This window comes from Micrasema longulum, unplaced genomic scaffold, assembly GCF_059751315.1.
Source record: "Micrasema longulum isolate JH-2025_06_02 unplaced genomic scaffold, ASM5975131v1 h1tg001257l, whole genome shotgun sequence".
Classification (NCBI taxonomy): Eukaryota; Metazoa; Arthropoda; class Insecta; order Trichoptera; family Brachycentridae; genus Micrasema; species Micrasema longulum.
The window spans coordinates 359060-376521 of NW_028278444.1; the positions used below are offsets into that span (position 1 = coordinate 359060).

Sequence of the window (17462 nt, forward strand, 5' to 3'; positions counted from 1 at the left end):
ACACACGGCAGTGATGGCACAAATGCATTTAAAGTAATATGAGGGCATCAGAAGCAAACTAAAAAATCTCCATTGAAAGAGCTACAGAGATATTTGTGAAAAACTTTGAAAAAAGAATTATGGATAAAAAAAACAGATTTAAATAGTTTCTTTTTTTAATGAATGGAATAATATACTTTTATTATAATTTTCTCATCTTTAGTGACAAAAAAATTGTGTTCTAATATCAGCACTCATTTTTCAACTTTTTGATATCTATCGTATTTTTCCAGTAGCCTTTATTTCAATAGAAAATAAAATGTATAGTAATAATAGACAGGCCAGCCTTGTGGGATTTTTTTTCGAGTTAATGTAATAATTTTTTTTGGATTCGTAACTTATGTATACCTATTTATCATTAAATGTCCCCGGCTACCGCACCCGTCACACGTCGAGCTCTCTATTTCATCTGCCAGCAGTTCGTACGAACTATGCCTAGAACTCTCCACTTATACGTTTTGTTAGTGAATATAATTTGAACTTTCCTCGTATTGATCCATTTGATTGTAAAAAAATAACATTTAAAATGCGCGTCTTAAAACATACTTTTTTGTCTTATACTTAGTTTCAAACATAAAGTCTTATTTTATCTTATTTTATTTTATTATATTTTATCTCTATTTCTTAATATTTTAAATATATTTATATTTTCGACACTTGACACTTGTGCAATATTTACACACATGTCCACCCTCATTCCAATATAACACCCACTCACCAACCCTCTCACTCACTTACACTCACACAAATACACTAGTATGTATTGTACGTGTATTTAATGTATTTCTGTGGATATCTGTCATTGATTTTATTCTCTGTATATTTTATTTGTTGTATTTTTGTTACATGTATTACTGTTGATATCCCTAATGAATAAAATAAAATAAAATAAAAAATAAAAAATATTTTATTTGATTTGGGAAATCAACAGTTCTACATACATATTTATAGTAAACAAACAGATATAGTGTATAAACTCAGAACTAATAACAGATTTAAGTATACAAAGTTAGTAAAGAAAATATATTACATATTAGCGGACCCGTCAGACGTTGTCCTACCCGAACGTTGGCTTACCTGCTATTAGCTTGGAAAAATACTTTTCTATGATAAGTAGGTACCTAACTACTTGTTTGTGATTAAATTTCAAAACTTAAAATTGATAATATTAAAATATTTCATTTGAGTGGGTACCTAGGTACTTGTTTATGGTTGAATTCCAAAACATAAAATACATATTTTTTCAAATATGGCATTCTTTTTGCAAACGTCAAACTCCGATCCTCTCCCAACAAAGGGGTGTACTTATGTAGGAATACGATTTTTTTTAATGTATTGAATTTAATATTATTTCAGTCTTACCAAAAATCCAATAAAAAGAAACAAATGGGTAGAAATTATAAAGAATTTAAGAAAAGGATCTGATTGAGATCCACAAAAAACAAATGCTGTTTGTAAACATTCAAAAACAATCTTTTTTTTATGCACAAAAAACAACATCTTTCCATTTTTTTGCAAATGCATTCTCCTCGAATGCAACCCTGGTAGATCGATGAATGAAACATTTATGCTCCTAACTTCTTTTTTACATATTCGATTGAAGATTATAATATCTACGAACACGCAGAGCGCAAAGATCTATGTTTCTCTGAAAACCGCACGTAAATCGGTTAAGCCGTTTAGGAGTACGGTGACAATACACGTACAGAGGAATTATAAATATATAAAGATTAAATAAATACATATAAGTTCATACATATAAAAATGTTATTTTCATGTACTCATAAAAATTTTTCAATAATCAATTTTTTTTTTAAAAATATTTTTAAGAGCAGAAAGTTATTGTAAATTGGGCAGGATTAGGACAAGAATGCTTGAAGAGAGGATAAGGAGGGGAAGGGAGATGCACATATTTATTTTTATAATGTCTGCTCAGTTACATAATGAATTTTTAGTGTAAATTTTAAATCTGAGTGATGTTTGTGTAATCTATATCTTTAAATTTTGTATTGTACACTGAAAAAGTCCTACGAAAAAAAGCATTTTTAACATACGATGTTTTACTTATTGGTACATGAAACAGGTGGTACCGTCTACAAATCCTGGATGTCATAATCATAATCCTGGATATCGATATCATTTGCGTAATCAATACCTATTGTAAAATGCAAAGAAAAAATTATAATAAACAAAAAAAAAAATTAGGGAACAATCAATCCCAACCGCCTATGCTCTCTATAGCCGCAAGGCGTGTTGGGACGCTTATTGTACAGCGCTTTTGAGGTGATTTTCACAAAAATGGCGCTATATAAATTATCCTAAATAGAAAAATGAATAATAATATTAATTACTTCATAAGATTTTCCTCGTCCAAGTTGTGCACTTTTAAACATATATTTCTCTGCATTCTTTTGTCGAGCCGTTCGAACATCTGCTCCAAAATGTCCTTAGCGTTCTTCTTGTGAGTCTCGCAGCACGGGTACGACTGCCTAGCGGCTATCGGCAACACCTTCGATTTCCTCGTCCCCTTTTCGACCTTGGACTCCGCAAACTGAACAACGGGGAAACCGCTTGAAACTATTTTATTCGCTTCCTTTTCAATCTGCTTTTCAATCTCTTCGACTGTCTGCTGGTGCGATCTTGCGGCAGAGACAAAATTTAAATCGTGCAATGTGTTTGTAAACATTGGGTCAAATTGATTAGCGACTCCTTGGTCCAGGTACTGATCGGATTGCGATATCGAGTACAGATCATTAAATACTTCTTTCGGAGCAGCTTTCTGTGTGTCATTTATATTAGGACTCAATTCTATAAGAGCATTGTTGAATACATTAAAATCATCTTCAACGTCGATTCTTGGGCTTTCGAGAGTCGACGAAGAGCTAAAGGATTCGCGAAGATTCTCTTTGACTGGAGGGCTCAATTCGTATAAGTTGTAACAATTGTTGCTCTCGATTCTTTCAACGTTCGGGGATTTGTAGCACTGCTCCGGGGAACTTTCTGAAAAGTTATAATTGAATGGCGAATGGGACGAATTCAAAGAACTTGAGGATGCTCGTAGATCCGGAGTGTTCTCGCGAGAGCTGTAGAGATTCGGGGATCCAAGCTCGACCATTTGCCGGGCGTTATTATCCGTATGATTCACATTTATTTGTATGGCGCCTAAGGCGCCAGGAGAGCTTGAAAACGTACTAGAAGCATCCGGACACAAAGCGTCGGGAGAAATCTTAGTAAAATGAAAAGATTCCTCTATATATTCGGTTGCGCTGTCTGATCTTGGAGAAGTGATCGATGAAGTATTAGAATACATGCCTGGTTGATTTTCCGAATAATTAGACGTATCAGCGTCATCGAAACTTGAGTTGAGAACGATTTTCGGAATAATAACTTCATCTCTGTTTTTATCACAATTTGGTGAAACGTTTTTGGCGTCGCTCTCTAAAATCTCCATAATCATGTTTAAATCTTGTTCCCAGTCATAAAACCCGTTTGGGTATGCTTTGTTTCTAGCATTTTTCTTTGCCATTCGTCTTCCTCGGACCTGATCTTGGAAGAACTGGTTGCATTCTTGCTCCAACTCAAAAGCCAGGGCAGCATACTCTTCAGAAGGTTGTTTTCCACCGTTATTATCTGAACCTTCTTGGTTTGTGATATTCTTAACATACGATATAGAGTCCAAAAGGACAGTATCTAAGCTATTGATTGTTCTTGGAATCAAATTGTTTGTTTCTTTTTCTGTCCAGAACTTTCCGCCACTTAAACACTTTCGATTAACCTGCAAAATAAAATAAAGAACATGATTTAACATAAATATTTCCTTATGCAATATGCCGCACTTTTAATCTATCAGAAGTAAAAGCTATACAACTGGATCATTCTAGATTTTTTTGCTAACGTTAAAGTGTACTAGTTTTATGCCAATGTTTGCAGATTGAATATTATGATGTAAAAAATACAAAATGTACATATATATACAAACAAACAAACCATCATGCAAAAGACTAAATGTCTAAGATTTGTGACACGTAATGTCAAACAAAAAACATAAAGACAAAGAATTGGATCTTGTAGACACTACTGTATTTTTGGGCATAAAATTAGATTCGAAGCTTCAATGGGGTCCACATATAGCTGATTTATCGAGCAGACTTAGTTCTGCAGCCTACGCTGTTAAAAAGATTCGACATATTACTGAAGCAGAAACAGCTAGATCGGTCTATTTTAGTTACGTCCACATTGTTATGTCTTACGGTATCTGCTGTGGGGAAGTGCTGCAGATCGGTAGTCAAATGGCAGAAGGGACCATGTGTAATTTTCAAAAATGTTCAGGAGAGCTGAAATACGTCTCAATTTCAAGACTTTAATCCACAAACTAAAATATTTTAGTGTTGCTTTTCAATAGTAAATTACCATTCTGAATGACGCTGATTTTTTTTTATCTGCGTGCATTTACTGAAATATTCATTCAAACTTTTGAAAACTAAAACATAGACAAAAATACAGATGGTCCCTTCTGCCATCTGACTACCGAGATATTGATTCTATTTTTGTACTGCAGAAGAGAGCTGTTCGAGCAATTTACAATATAAATCCCAGAGAATCGCTTAGAGATAAATTTTAAGAAATCAATATATTGACAGTCACATGTCAATATATTTATGAAAACTTGATCTGGCATCTTTAAGCATTTTTTTATTGGTTGGTAGTTTTTTATCTTCATAATGTGTTGATATAATGTGAATTGAAATACATATTAGGTACTGGAGAATAACAATGATTTCTTAGTGAGGCTCAGCCTCACTTGCTTCATATGCTCCTTCGTCCCTGACAAATACTTGGTACACTTCTACATGATTTGACCAATTAGCGGTCTCCTGCATCAGAAGATTATAGTAATAAAATGAAAATAATTAAATACCTGATTTATCTCGTATGGTTGATTTGTAACCCCGAACTTTTTCTTCTCTGACCACGGACCCCGCTCGAGAAATATTGTCAAAACTTTATGTTTTGGCTTTTTAGTTTTGACATTGTCATTTTTTCCATCCTTTTTACCGACAATACCATTATCAGTATCCTTGGCGCAGGTTTGAACAAGTTTCTTATTGTTTTTGTTGGATATCTTCAAAGCATTTAACCTTTCAAGAAGATCATCTTTCTTGTTGAACCCATCATCCTTAGTTGGGAAACCTTTTGAGTTCTTCGTATCAGATTTTTTAAGATCATTTTTACTCGGTTGTTTTTTTTCTGCCCGGTTTTTACCAGATTTTTCTAAATCTTTACCATCGTCTGATGATTTTGTGGTGATTTTAGCTTTATTTGTTTTAAAAAGTGAATGAACATCACTAATTACAGATGTTTTGTCAATTTTTTTAGAGTCATCGCTTGCTGAGTCAGTTTTGCTGTAGTCTTGACTGTTTTTGTTGATGTCTATACTAGACATTTCTTGCAGAAGTGATGTGTAGTCCGTGTTGAGAGACGAAGAATCTTTTGACCCTTGGTCATCAGTTTCTTCATCGCTATAATCACTTTCAGAATAGTTTTCATCAGGTTTCTTGATCTTTGACAGAAGATTTAGAAGCATCGCAGTTTCTGCATTTCTTCCATCGTCCTTATCTACAATATCTCTTTCCAACTGGAGTACTTTGTCCGCCGCCATTTTGTCGGTATCTTCAATCAGTTCTTCATCATGACTATTAAACTTATCAGCGAATAGTTCAGTTTCTTCGGGATATTTGGCGACAATATCTTCCTTCATTGTGCGAACTTGAAAATTGATCGAATTTTGTGTGGAATGTCACGAATGGGAGTCCATTTTGTTCCGATATCTGTGGAAAAATCAAAATATTAAACAAAACTGATATTTAAGTAGTTAAAAACACGTTACAATAAGAAACCCAAAATTGGAGTGCCTTGTACACCACTGGGTGCGGATGGGGAAACCGACGATTATTTTAATGAGAAAGTTCAGTGCTACGGACAATGAGGAATTCCAGCCCAACCCGGAATTAAATTTTAAAAATGTTTTCGTGTACATGTGAAAATTTAAAAATTTTGGAGTAGGATGAAATATCTCAAAAACGCACGCAAAAATAAATAAAAAATGTTAAAAATAGTATTCATTTTAAAATCGTAAATAATGACGTCACTCCTTATATCTACGAGTAGTATTTCCGGTTTCCGCTTTAAAGCCCCCGCACCTTGTAAGGAACGTTTTGACCATAGAAAAAAGAGTATAATTTGTGATTGGTTATTTGGCGGCGAATAATTTGATTACGATCTACGACCTGAAATCCGGCAAATAATACTTTGTTGACATTTCAACCAGAGATTATGTCAACTTTCTAGGTTTTTCTAAATCGAAACGTTCGTAAAAACAACCATAACATAGAAATTAGCAAATTACGATCAACTAAATGAAGTAATCAAAGCAATATTCCATAGATTCTTGTCAGTTTTGTTTTTGGCTGGAGAAATACAACTTACCGCGGTCAATGAATGTAAGAACGCCAACCGTTTCATGACGTCGATATATATATTTTTGCTTACTTAAATAGTACGCTAATAGAAAAAAAAATAGAAAACAGTGGAATTCCTCATTGGATACAAAAATGGTTTCTTAGACATGATAAATTGTACGGCGAAATTTTTCAAAAATGAATAAAAATATGTTTTAATAGAAATGAACTACTTTTAAAAAATCTAGTAAACAGCTTATTGCCGATCAATATGTTTTTATATATTTCCGGTTTCCAGGAAGCCATGTTTAGCGTGTTTTTATGCGCACGGGGTTCAATTTTTAAATTTCAGGATAACTCACAGACGACCACTAGTGATGTCACAGGCGGAGTAATTTCAAAATTACGAAGATTTAAAAACTAGCGCTGAAAATAGGAGACATTTTTTTTGCTCAATTTGACAGTCAACACATCAAGGATGACGACATCACACTAACAAAAGTAACTGACATGCACATTAGGGAGGGCCGATATTTTTTTCCGAATTTTCAAATGAAAGAGGTCTAAAAAGTTGCCTTTTAGATTACTCGGAATGCAAAAATTATCCAAAAAAATAACCGATTATCCTTTTGGCCCTCAACCAGAGCTTGAAGTTTTCGAAAAAGTCGTTTTGTTGCGCTCAACCGGCTGCCATTTCGTATTTAAGTGAGAAAATCCGTCCAATAAAATTTTATAATATGCATTAAACCTTATTAAACAAGAATCTAAGGGCGTGAGTTGCACTTTGTTTTGTAATGAATGGGTAGAATTGTTTTAATGAGCCATTGTTTTCGTCAATATTAGGCAGGCGCTCAACGGAATCAGTTCCGCGGAGTGCAAACTGTTTGCGTTTCGGTAGTTTTAAAACGTGTTCGAATTTGTAATGTGATTAAGTTATATCTTTACTAACAAAAAAATATTTTATCAGTATAGAAAATTAACAAAATGTTCAGACAGTGATAAACTTCAAACCTCGGTAGAGGGTCAAAAGTATTATGGAATATTTTTTAAAATAATTTTTACGTTCAATGTGATCCAAAATGCTACTTTTTAGACCCCTTTCACTTTGATGTCTAAAAAAATAAAAAAACTTCACACTTTAATCCACAACTAGCACATAATAACCATATAAAGACAGCAAAAACAAAAATAGCAGTCTCGACTGTCAAACGACGGATTGGAAAAGTACAATGACCTATGATGGGAAGATAAAGACGTCATACGTTCACCTTGACGGTACAGTTGAAGATAAATTCCCTCTAGCGATTATAAAGATATACTACCGACCCCCCCCCCCCCCCCCCCCTTTCAAGTTTTTGGTAGGTACATTGATATGAAACAAGGGGAAGCGTACGTTACGGTACACATATCTACGCTCTAAAATGACATTGCTTCAGTATGACGTCATAGTTGAAGATAAAAGTCTCCCGACCGACTATACAGGTACACTACCGATACCCCCACCATCAAGTTTTGATGTAAGTAAATCGGTTTATACCGACGGGTCTAGAACCCCTCGATAAGTCTATCTACGAATTAAAAGTGTCAAAAATTTGTTATACCGCGCAATTTTTTTTTTGATTATGATTTATTAAATTTTTTAATCATTTTGAGGCTGGCACTTTTTTTTCAAAAGCCAAAAATATGAGAGAAATAAGTAAATTTTGAAGTCGAATTAAATTCCGACGATTTACTATCTTTCCGGACGTTATAGGAGCCGGCTTTATAGTCGATCGGTAGATGCATACAGACGATCGTTAAGCGTACCGTCCAGGTGATTTCCAAAAGTCATGCAAAATTCATGTTCAAGCGAGCATTTTTTGCTTGAATTGGGATTTATTGGAGTTTAAAATCGCTTTGAAGTGAGCACTTTTTATTACAGAAGCTTATTTAAAACAAAAATGAGAACTATTTTAAATGTTAATAACGTAAGGAACTCGGACTAATTGTTTGCGGTCATTCCATTGGCTTGTTTCGATCATATGATGTCGATATGACAAGCAGGTAGAACATATCGAGGTAAGATAAAGATAGTACAGATCGATATATACATAAGAAGATAGCGTTCATAATCGAAGCACAGATCACGGAGGCATATTCTAAAAGAGGACGAACAAGTGAGCAATATAGTGTTTTAGCCGTGAACATATTAGTAAAGTCACTAGATGTCCTGCTAACAAAACCCAAGAGTTTTAGAGACTTGTTAATCATAGTATCAATATGTTTATTAAAAGTAAGTTTACAGTCCATGATAACTCCGAGGTCCTTAATAGACTTGACTACATCTAAATGAAATATTTTTACATGAAAGAATAACGTGCAAGAACAAGTGCTTCAACTATGATGTCATCTGAAGCTATGTCATTTTAGAGCGTAGATATGTGTACCGTGACGCACGCTTCCCCTTGTTTCATATCGATGTACCTACCCAAAACTTAAAGGGGGGTTGGTAGTATATCTTTATAATCGCTAGAGGCAATTTATCTTCAACTATACCGTCAAGGTGAAGGTATGGCGTCTTTAGCTTCCCATCATAATCGAGGCCCTGGACTTTTTTGGTGTAAGTCTTTATAGGTTTAAAAAATCACTAAGATAGACCGGATCTTGTCTTGAGGTAGTATTTTTTTTTGTCCTAGCTTTAATTTTATTTAGTTGTATTTTATTTAATTAGCACCAGTATTTAATATAAGAAATTGTATTTACCATCGTTAGAATGGACTGCATAAGTCCGTCAATTAAATTAAATTTTAAAAAATCCTATTGCGATTTAAAATCTCTAATTTTTTGCACGTGTTATGACTACTCAGCACCATAACGCGCGGATGTTTTTGCCACAATAAGTCAATTCTGCAGTATGGAATTATAGGCTGGGGAGGAGCTTATAGGACAAACTTAAAATCACTCTCTATTATTCAAAAAAAGATTGCAAAAATAATTCTTAAAAAGCCCAGAACTTACCCATCAAAACTAGTATTCGAAGAACTTAATATACCAACAATTGAAGAAATTTTTAATAAAGCCTCTATCTTACAAACTTTTAAAGAAAAAACAATTGAAGTGCAAAATTCAAGTAACTCTAGATTTTCTAATAATTTAATTTTGCACAGGTGTAAAACAACAGCAGCGTTAAACCATTAAACGTACATAGGTAAAAAAAACTTTAATAAACTTCCGGAAAACTTAAAATCTATAAAAAATTATCAAACTTTTAAAACTAAAATTAAAAGACATTTAAGACTCACCCCTTCCTAGACTCCATACCAAAGAATGTTTATTTTTTATTTACCTTGTTTATTTTTTATTTTTATTTACCTTGTTTATTTTTTATTTTAATTTACTTTGTTTTAATTTACTTTGTTTTAATTTACTTTGTTTTAATTTACTTTGTTTTAATTTACTTTGTTTATAAAAAAAAAAATGTGAAACGAACTCTCTAAACACAAGTATCTACTTTATTAGAGAGGTAGAAACGTTATATATAAGATGTTCTGTATATTTACCTATTTTGTATTTCAAAAATGTATTTTGTAAAAAAAAATGTTCAATAAAAAAATTTTTAAAAAAAAAGTGAAAGGTTGAAAAAGCCACTGAACTTCCTTACTATAAAAGTGTGAGCACGTTGGATCCCACTGCGTCACAAAGCGAGACAGGATGTTCCAGAGGTAGAAATAATCGGGAATGAATAATGCATTAAATCACATCCACGCCAAATAAAAAAAAATGCATTTTAAACAGGATATAGACAATTTGTCACAGACGTCAATCGTACAATCACACCGCAGATTGTGAAAAATAACAAAGACATTTCTTCATTATTTATTTTATTTTTATTTTATTTATTTATTCACACTCTTTATCAAAATACAATTCCATGTTCACTTTGCCCAGCTAACAAGGGTACATACCCCGTTCCAAGCTAGGCAATTACATTTTAATATGTTATAATAGTTAACAAATTAATAAAGAGCACAGACTAATAAAATATATACTTATTCGTATACGCATTTTGGTACATATACATACACACATACACATATATACACACATATATACACACACACATACATACACCCATGCGCATTCATAGAAACACATTCATAAAAACATAGACAATTTATTTATGCGGAACTTCATGGTTGTCATCTATAAAAATATATTTTTAAATTATTCCTTATTTTATTTTCGACATCCAGTAAGAATCTTCAATCCGTGGCATGCATCAACTTTTCTGACTCCCTACGACCAATGTCACGAAAGAGCGAGGTCAACACCTTCCGTAACTTGACAACACTCCCGTCTTTCCACGATTCTGGCAAAAGGTTATGGACCTTTTTGCCTACGTTATAGTGTTGTCTCGATGCCAGAACAGTGTCGACCCCTTCACTTAGTATCAGATCCCTATCAGAGTATCTTGTATTATGGTGTAGTTGACGCTCGGGTAAATGTCTCTATTGATGTGTGTAACCACTACCGTTCTCAATATATACTGTTGAATAATATTCAGTACTCTGAATTCTTTGAAGAGCAAGTCACTTGGATAACGAATTGTTTTTTTTTAATGACTCGGATTAAAGATGGATTAATTTAACTAGCTGTCAATGCACTGAAATGTTCAAGTTGAAAGTATATGATATTTATTTATTTATTTACATAGCAATATCATGTACCAAAGTTGGAATCAATGTTTACTAGAATAATAACCGCCATGACAGACGTCATTCATTGGAATTAAACATTAAACACTATAGTCCTTAAAATGTAACATGATTAGAATGACAGTTGTCAGAAAAAGTGACGACATAACTTAGTAGTAACGTCAAAAGAGGTTTTTATATTGACACACGAAAAATCATTTGTATCTGGCGTGTTGATTTATTTTTTAATACAATGCTTGAAACATAAATCAACATAATATATAAAATCAGCTTTAAAACTAAACGAAAACTAAAATAAACCTAATTATTACCGACGTTAATGTTAATAATGTTTGGATAATTTATAAAGCACCATTTTTGTGACAACCACCTCAAGGGTGCTGTACAATAAATAAATATCCCAACACGTCTTGCAGCTACAGAGCGCATGGATGGTTGGAATTCTAGTTCCTCGTCTCCAATTATGATAAAGTACAATTATGATATATATGAGCTAGATAACAGAACGTCTTGCAGCTACAGAGCGCATGGACAATAAGAAATCTAGCCCCCTATTTACATTTTTTTTTTTTTAATTATTTGACAATGAAGTTGAGTTTAAGTGATATTTTAAAAACGAAATAAAAAGCAAATTTATAAAATTAGAAGTTAGATAGCAACAAGTCTTGCAGCTACTGAACGCATGGACGGTTGAAATTCTAGATACAAGGTTACATAATTTTGCAAAAACGTTAGAGATGGCAGTAATTGATCAATGTAAATTGATCGAATAAATAATAGTTCATTTGATGTTGTTCATGAAAAAAGTATAAATGTCTCATTTTTGGTGAATAATTGTGTTAAACACACTATAATAGGCTTGTTTTTGCGTTTTTTATATCAATTTTCGGAAACAGAGGTTTATGTTTGCATGAAATAGCTGATAAAATCGATTTGATCAGTGATCAGTATTGTCCCATCACTAATGAAATTAGTTTGACAGCTGTCATTCTAATCAAGCTATATTTTAAAGACTATGCCTCCTTCACATTCAACTCTTGGGCCGCGATTATGAACGGCTACCTTCATAATCGCGGCCGATGAAGATCGGTATATACTGAGACGGTATAAACTTTAGTCCTTAAAATATAGCTTGATTAGATGACAGCTGTCAAACTAATGTCATGAGTGATGGGAAATTACTGATCACTGATCAAATCGATTTTATCAGTTTTTCGTGCAAACATGTAACTCTGTTTCCGAAAATTGATATAAAAGCGCAAAAACAAGGCTATCATAGTGTTTAACACAATTATTCACCAAAAAATAAGACATTTATACTTTTTTCATGAACAACATCAAATGAATTATTTTTTATTCGATCAATTTGTCCCATCTCTAACGTTTTCGCAAAATGATGTAAGAACGTCGTTAATAATGAAGTTTATTTTAGTTTTTTTTTTTTAGTTTTAAAGCTGATTTTATATACTTATGTTGATTTGTGTGTCAAGCATTGTATTAAAAAAATAAATTAACACGAATGATTTTTTTTGTGCCAATATAAATAACTCCTTAGACGTTACTACAAAGTTATGTCGTCACTTTTTCTGACAAATGTCAATCTAATCAAGCTATATTTTAAGGACTTTAGGAGCCATTGTCAGGTCATAAGCCCTAGACTTCTATATTATCTTCTCTTAAATGTTCTTCATCTCTGTTGTAATATGTTAATATAAACAGCTCCCATGGAGTTGAATCCAGCCCTTGTCTACGAAAATTTGGACAAACTCAAAATATTGTTTATAATAATTTATTATTATAACGCTTTTTTTTTTTATATATATATATTTTATTGTTTTTTACAATAAACATAATAATAAAACAGAGTATTGAAAAAATAAAGCATAATTACATATCAATGAAATACATATTAATAGAAAAATCTCACAAAGGCATGGCCTGTTCGTGGGTATACAAGAAAATGTTAATGAATTTTTGCTCCTATAATAAATAATGGACAGTTATAATATATATAAGAAAGAAAAAATAAAATATTCTATAAAAGATAATATGGTTTTTTTTTTAGATTCACTTAGCTGAAAGCCTTCGGTATAATTTTTAACTCAAAATTTGGTGCTTACTTCGAAAAATACGAAATAATCGACAAAAGAATACGAAGGTGTCACAATTTACATTCTTCTTTTGCAATTTCCCAAAAAGTTGAATTTTTTAGTTGAGTCGTTTTCGTCCTAAAAGTGCGATATAAAAATTAAAAATAATAATAATTGGCTCAGTTTAATAGTCTATTAACAAATAAAATAAAAACCACTGAACTTCCTCATTTAAATGAAGTGAAATAGATTTATTTAATATTCACAATGACGAATGACAATCAAAAGTGTTCCACAATTAGTATGGGACACTTGTCCTGTGGTTTCTTTAAGAAAACCCGATGACAAATGATGATACAATAATTGTTGCATAAATTCTAAAATTTGTATGGGTCATCAGACACACAGTAAGTGAGTAATTGGATGGGGTGGAGCGTTTAATAATCATATTACCCCTTTGATAATTGCACAAAAACTGACTATGCTCGTATTTTTTTTAATATATTTATTTATATTTTTCTCTTACAAACTATAGTTAATAATAAAAATAATGCGACCTCACTGGGGTTACTCGTGCCCAGGACACTTAACAATATAATTATTTTTTAAAAATATTTTTACATTTGAGAATAAACAAAGAAGACTAACTTAATAAACAGAGATAATAACAAAATATTCTGACAGTTTTAAACACTACGTATTTATGTTTGTAATTAATTTATGTACATCTATATCATTTATATTGCAAAACGCACAATGAAAGAACAAAAACCTAACATAAGCTATACACTTGTGGAGCAGTTGATTCAATATTGGTTTGGGCGAATGAGACAATCAGTTTTACTTCTACCTAGCTCCACTATCCATTTTATTATGGCCTTTTTAAACATTTTCTCGTTACTAATTGTTATGTTTAGTTAGAATAAAACATATCCCTCCATCCGATTATTCCAAGAAGCGAAACGGTTGAATGTACGAGTAAGACAGATATATTGTCTCCGATGTCTAAATTTTATCTGAGAATTAATTTATTCATAGAAATGTGTATCTAAATATATAAAAGGTAATGTTCGTTTGTGTGTCGGAGAAATGTAGATCTTTGCTATGAGTATATTTATAGCTCTTAAAACCTTGAATTTATTGAGCAGAAAAACAGTTAGGAGCGCAAACATTTTTTTCATCGTTTACCAGGGCTGCATTCGCCGAAAATGCATGTACAAAAAATGGAAAGATGTTATTTTGTGTATATAAAAAAAATGATTCTGAATGTTTACAAACAAAATTCTTTTTTTTGGATCCTAATCGGATTATTTCCTTAAATTGCTTATAATTTCTACCCATTTATTAATTTTTAATGGATTTTCAGTAACAGTAGTTTTCATTTTTAAAAATCGCATTCCCACATCCAGTGCACCCCTGTTGGTGAGAAGAGCCGATTTGACATTTGCAAAAATAATTCTATATTTGAAAATGAATTATTTTGTTTTAGAATTCAACCATAAACAAGTACCTAGGTACCTAATGAAATTAAATATTTGAAAATGAATTATTTTAAGTTCTAGAATTTAATCATATACAAGTACGCTAAATACAATAATTGATATTAAACTTTCGATTGTGTTAATTTAATCTATATACGAGTATGCTCTCAAATCTAGCAATAACAAAGCATTGCCGGGTTCAACTCGTTACATATTGTTCATATTTTAATTTTTTTCAATATGAACAACTATACAATAGGTTTTCCCTCTCTGTTGAAATTTGTTTTAATATGAACAACTCCCTAGGGAGGAAATCCAGCCAGTCTGCAAGCATTTGGACATACTCAAACATTGTTGTTATTTACAAATCGTTGAAAATGGCCCTCAAAATAAAATATTCGGGTAAATTGTAAGAACGCAAATATTATTTTTTTTATTTAATAACATTTAGTGAGGTGTTTAACCACAAAGTTAATGCTTTAAATATTAATAACGAGCTGAACCCGGCAATGCTTTGCTATTGCCAGATTTGAGTACATACTCGTTTATATATATTAAATGAACACAATCAATAGTTTGATATAAATTATTGTATTTAGTTAAAATTAGATACGTACATAAACATTATTACTTTTGTATATCGGATTACAGAAATTATGAGGATATGCGGTGACAGAGAATTTTGATAAATCGGTATTTGAGCATTGTTTTCATGTAACTGTCTTGAAGATGCCTCCCCGGTGATGTGCGAAAAAGACAACTGCATTTCGGACCATTTTATGCCTAACTAAAATAGACAAAATCGACGCTTCGTTGTCATGAAAAAAGATGGTGTAACTGTTCATTGATAATTAGGAACCTTTGTACGTGTTTATGATTGAATTCCAAATCTTAAAATAATTCATATTCAAATATTGAACTTAAATAGGTACCTAAAAACTTGTTTATTTTTGTATTCCAAAACATAAAATAATTCATTTTTAAATATAGAACTCTTTTTGCAAATGTCAAACTCTGCTCTTCTCACCAACAGGGGTGCACTCTATTCAAGAATGCGATATTAAAAAATGTATCGATATCACCGATATCATTTATGTATATGATAAATAATATGGGCCCTAGCACTGAGCCTTGGGGTACTCCTGAATTATTTTCTATTGGATTTGAAATAATATTTTTAACTTTCATTTTTTGATATCTGTTATTTAAGTAGCTTTGAAACCAATGAAATATGCAAGCGTAAAAACAAGTTATTGAATAAATATTTCATATCAACCATGTCGGTAATCGAACCGAGACCTCTTGCATAGCAGGCAAACGCACTTACCTGAATAAAAAATATCAATAAAGTTAAATTTTAAATGCGATCGGTTGAAATGCGATCTCTTGGACGAATGTGTGGGAAATCAATGTATGACAGGTTTACGAATGATGAAATCAGGCGAGAGTGTAAATCTAAGACAAGTATAATTGATAAGATTAAGAAAGGGTCTCTGAGATGGTTTGGTCACGTAGAACGAATGGACGACGAGAGAATAGTAAAACAAGTATATATGGCAAAAATGAACGGCAACGTTAGACGAGGACGACCAAGGAAGACGTGGCATGATCAGATAAACCAAAATCTTAAGTCTGGTCATGTCAAAAGCAAACAGAACCGAAGGGCATGTATGACAAGATGTATGAATGTGGAAGAGGCTAGGATTGTATGCCAGGATAGACGTGTGTGGCGGTCCATTCTCTCTGCCTACCCCTACGGGGAAATGGCGTGATGGTAGTAGTAGTAAATTTGAAAAACATTTTTTTTATACTTAAATTTACATTTTTGTCCATTTTATATGGCAGAACCTAAAAATTGATTAGAATAATATTTAAAAAATATTTTCGTGTTTTGTGAATTTGGCAACACTGTGCGGCACGGCGGCGGCGTATCCTTTTTAGCATTACTTAGAAATAAAAAATGCCAACAAGATCAAATACGATTTTTCTAAGAAATATTCGGCTGAATTATTTTTGTACTTACGGGACGCCACTTTTTGCGAAGTAGTAGCACAAAAATATAAAACCAGCGTGCTAATAGGACACAATATGCCGGTTTTGTCGGGACACTGCAAATCCCACGATACACCTTCTTCCTTGAAGGATTTCCTCACCAAGAATCAAAACTTCCAGGTGTAAAGTTGTTTAACAGTGTTTTGAGTACGTCCAAATGCTTGCAGACTGGCTGGATTTTCTCCTTAGGGAGTTGTTCATTTTTTAATTTGTTGCAACAGAGAGGGAAAACATTTATGAGAAGGGAATATGGGGGTCTAGGCATTTACAGGGCGTATGAACTGTCATTAGCTGGTTTAAGTGGCCACTTTACACACGGTGTAGCATTCACTATTCTGCCTATGTTTGATAATAGGCTTTAAAGAAAAAAAGTGCCGACCTCAGGACGATTAAAAAATAAATAAATCGTAATTAAAGGAAAAATTGCTCGGTGGAACAAATTTTTTTACACTTTCAATGCTTAGATATGCGTATAGAGGGGTACTAGACCCGTTAGTACAAACCGATGTTGATGGTGGGGGGATCGGTAGTGTATCTTCGTAATTGGTCTAGAGAATTTTATCTTAGTCTATGTCGTCATACTGAAGCTGTCCTTTTAGTGCGTAGATATGTGTACCGTGACGCACGCTTCCTCTTGTTTCATATCGA

At 32.6% G+C, this 17462-nt stretch overlaps 1 protein-coding gene across 1 annotated transcript in view; it reads right to left on the minus strand.

Annotated features, from left to right (window-relative positions):
- LOC148276236 (uncharacterized) overlaps positions 1-17462 on the minus strand; it is a 51029-nt gene that overhangs the window by 10801 nt on the left and 22766 nt on the right. The window contains exons 2-3 of the mRNA XM_088234551.1: positions 4958-5867; positions 2391-3814 (exon numbers count right to left, since the gene is read on the minus strand). Of these exons, the coding sequence (XP_088090677.1) occupies positions 2391-3814; positions 4958-5797 (2264 nt within the window). The 5' untranslated portion in view covers positions 5798-5867. The remainder of the gene's footprint in view (positions 1-2390; positions 3815-4957; positions 5868-17462) is intronic.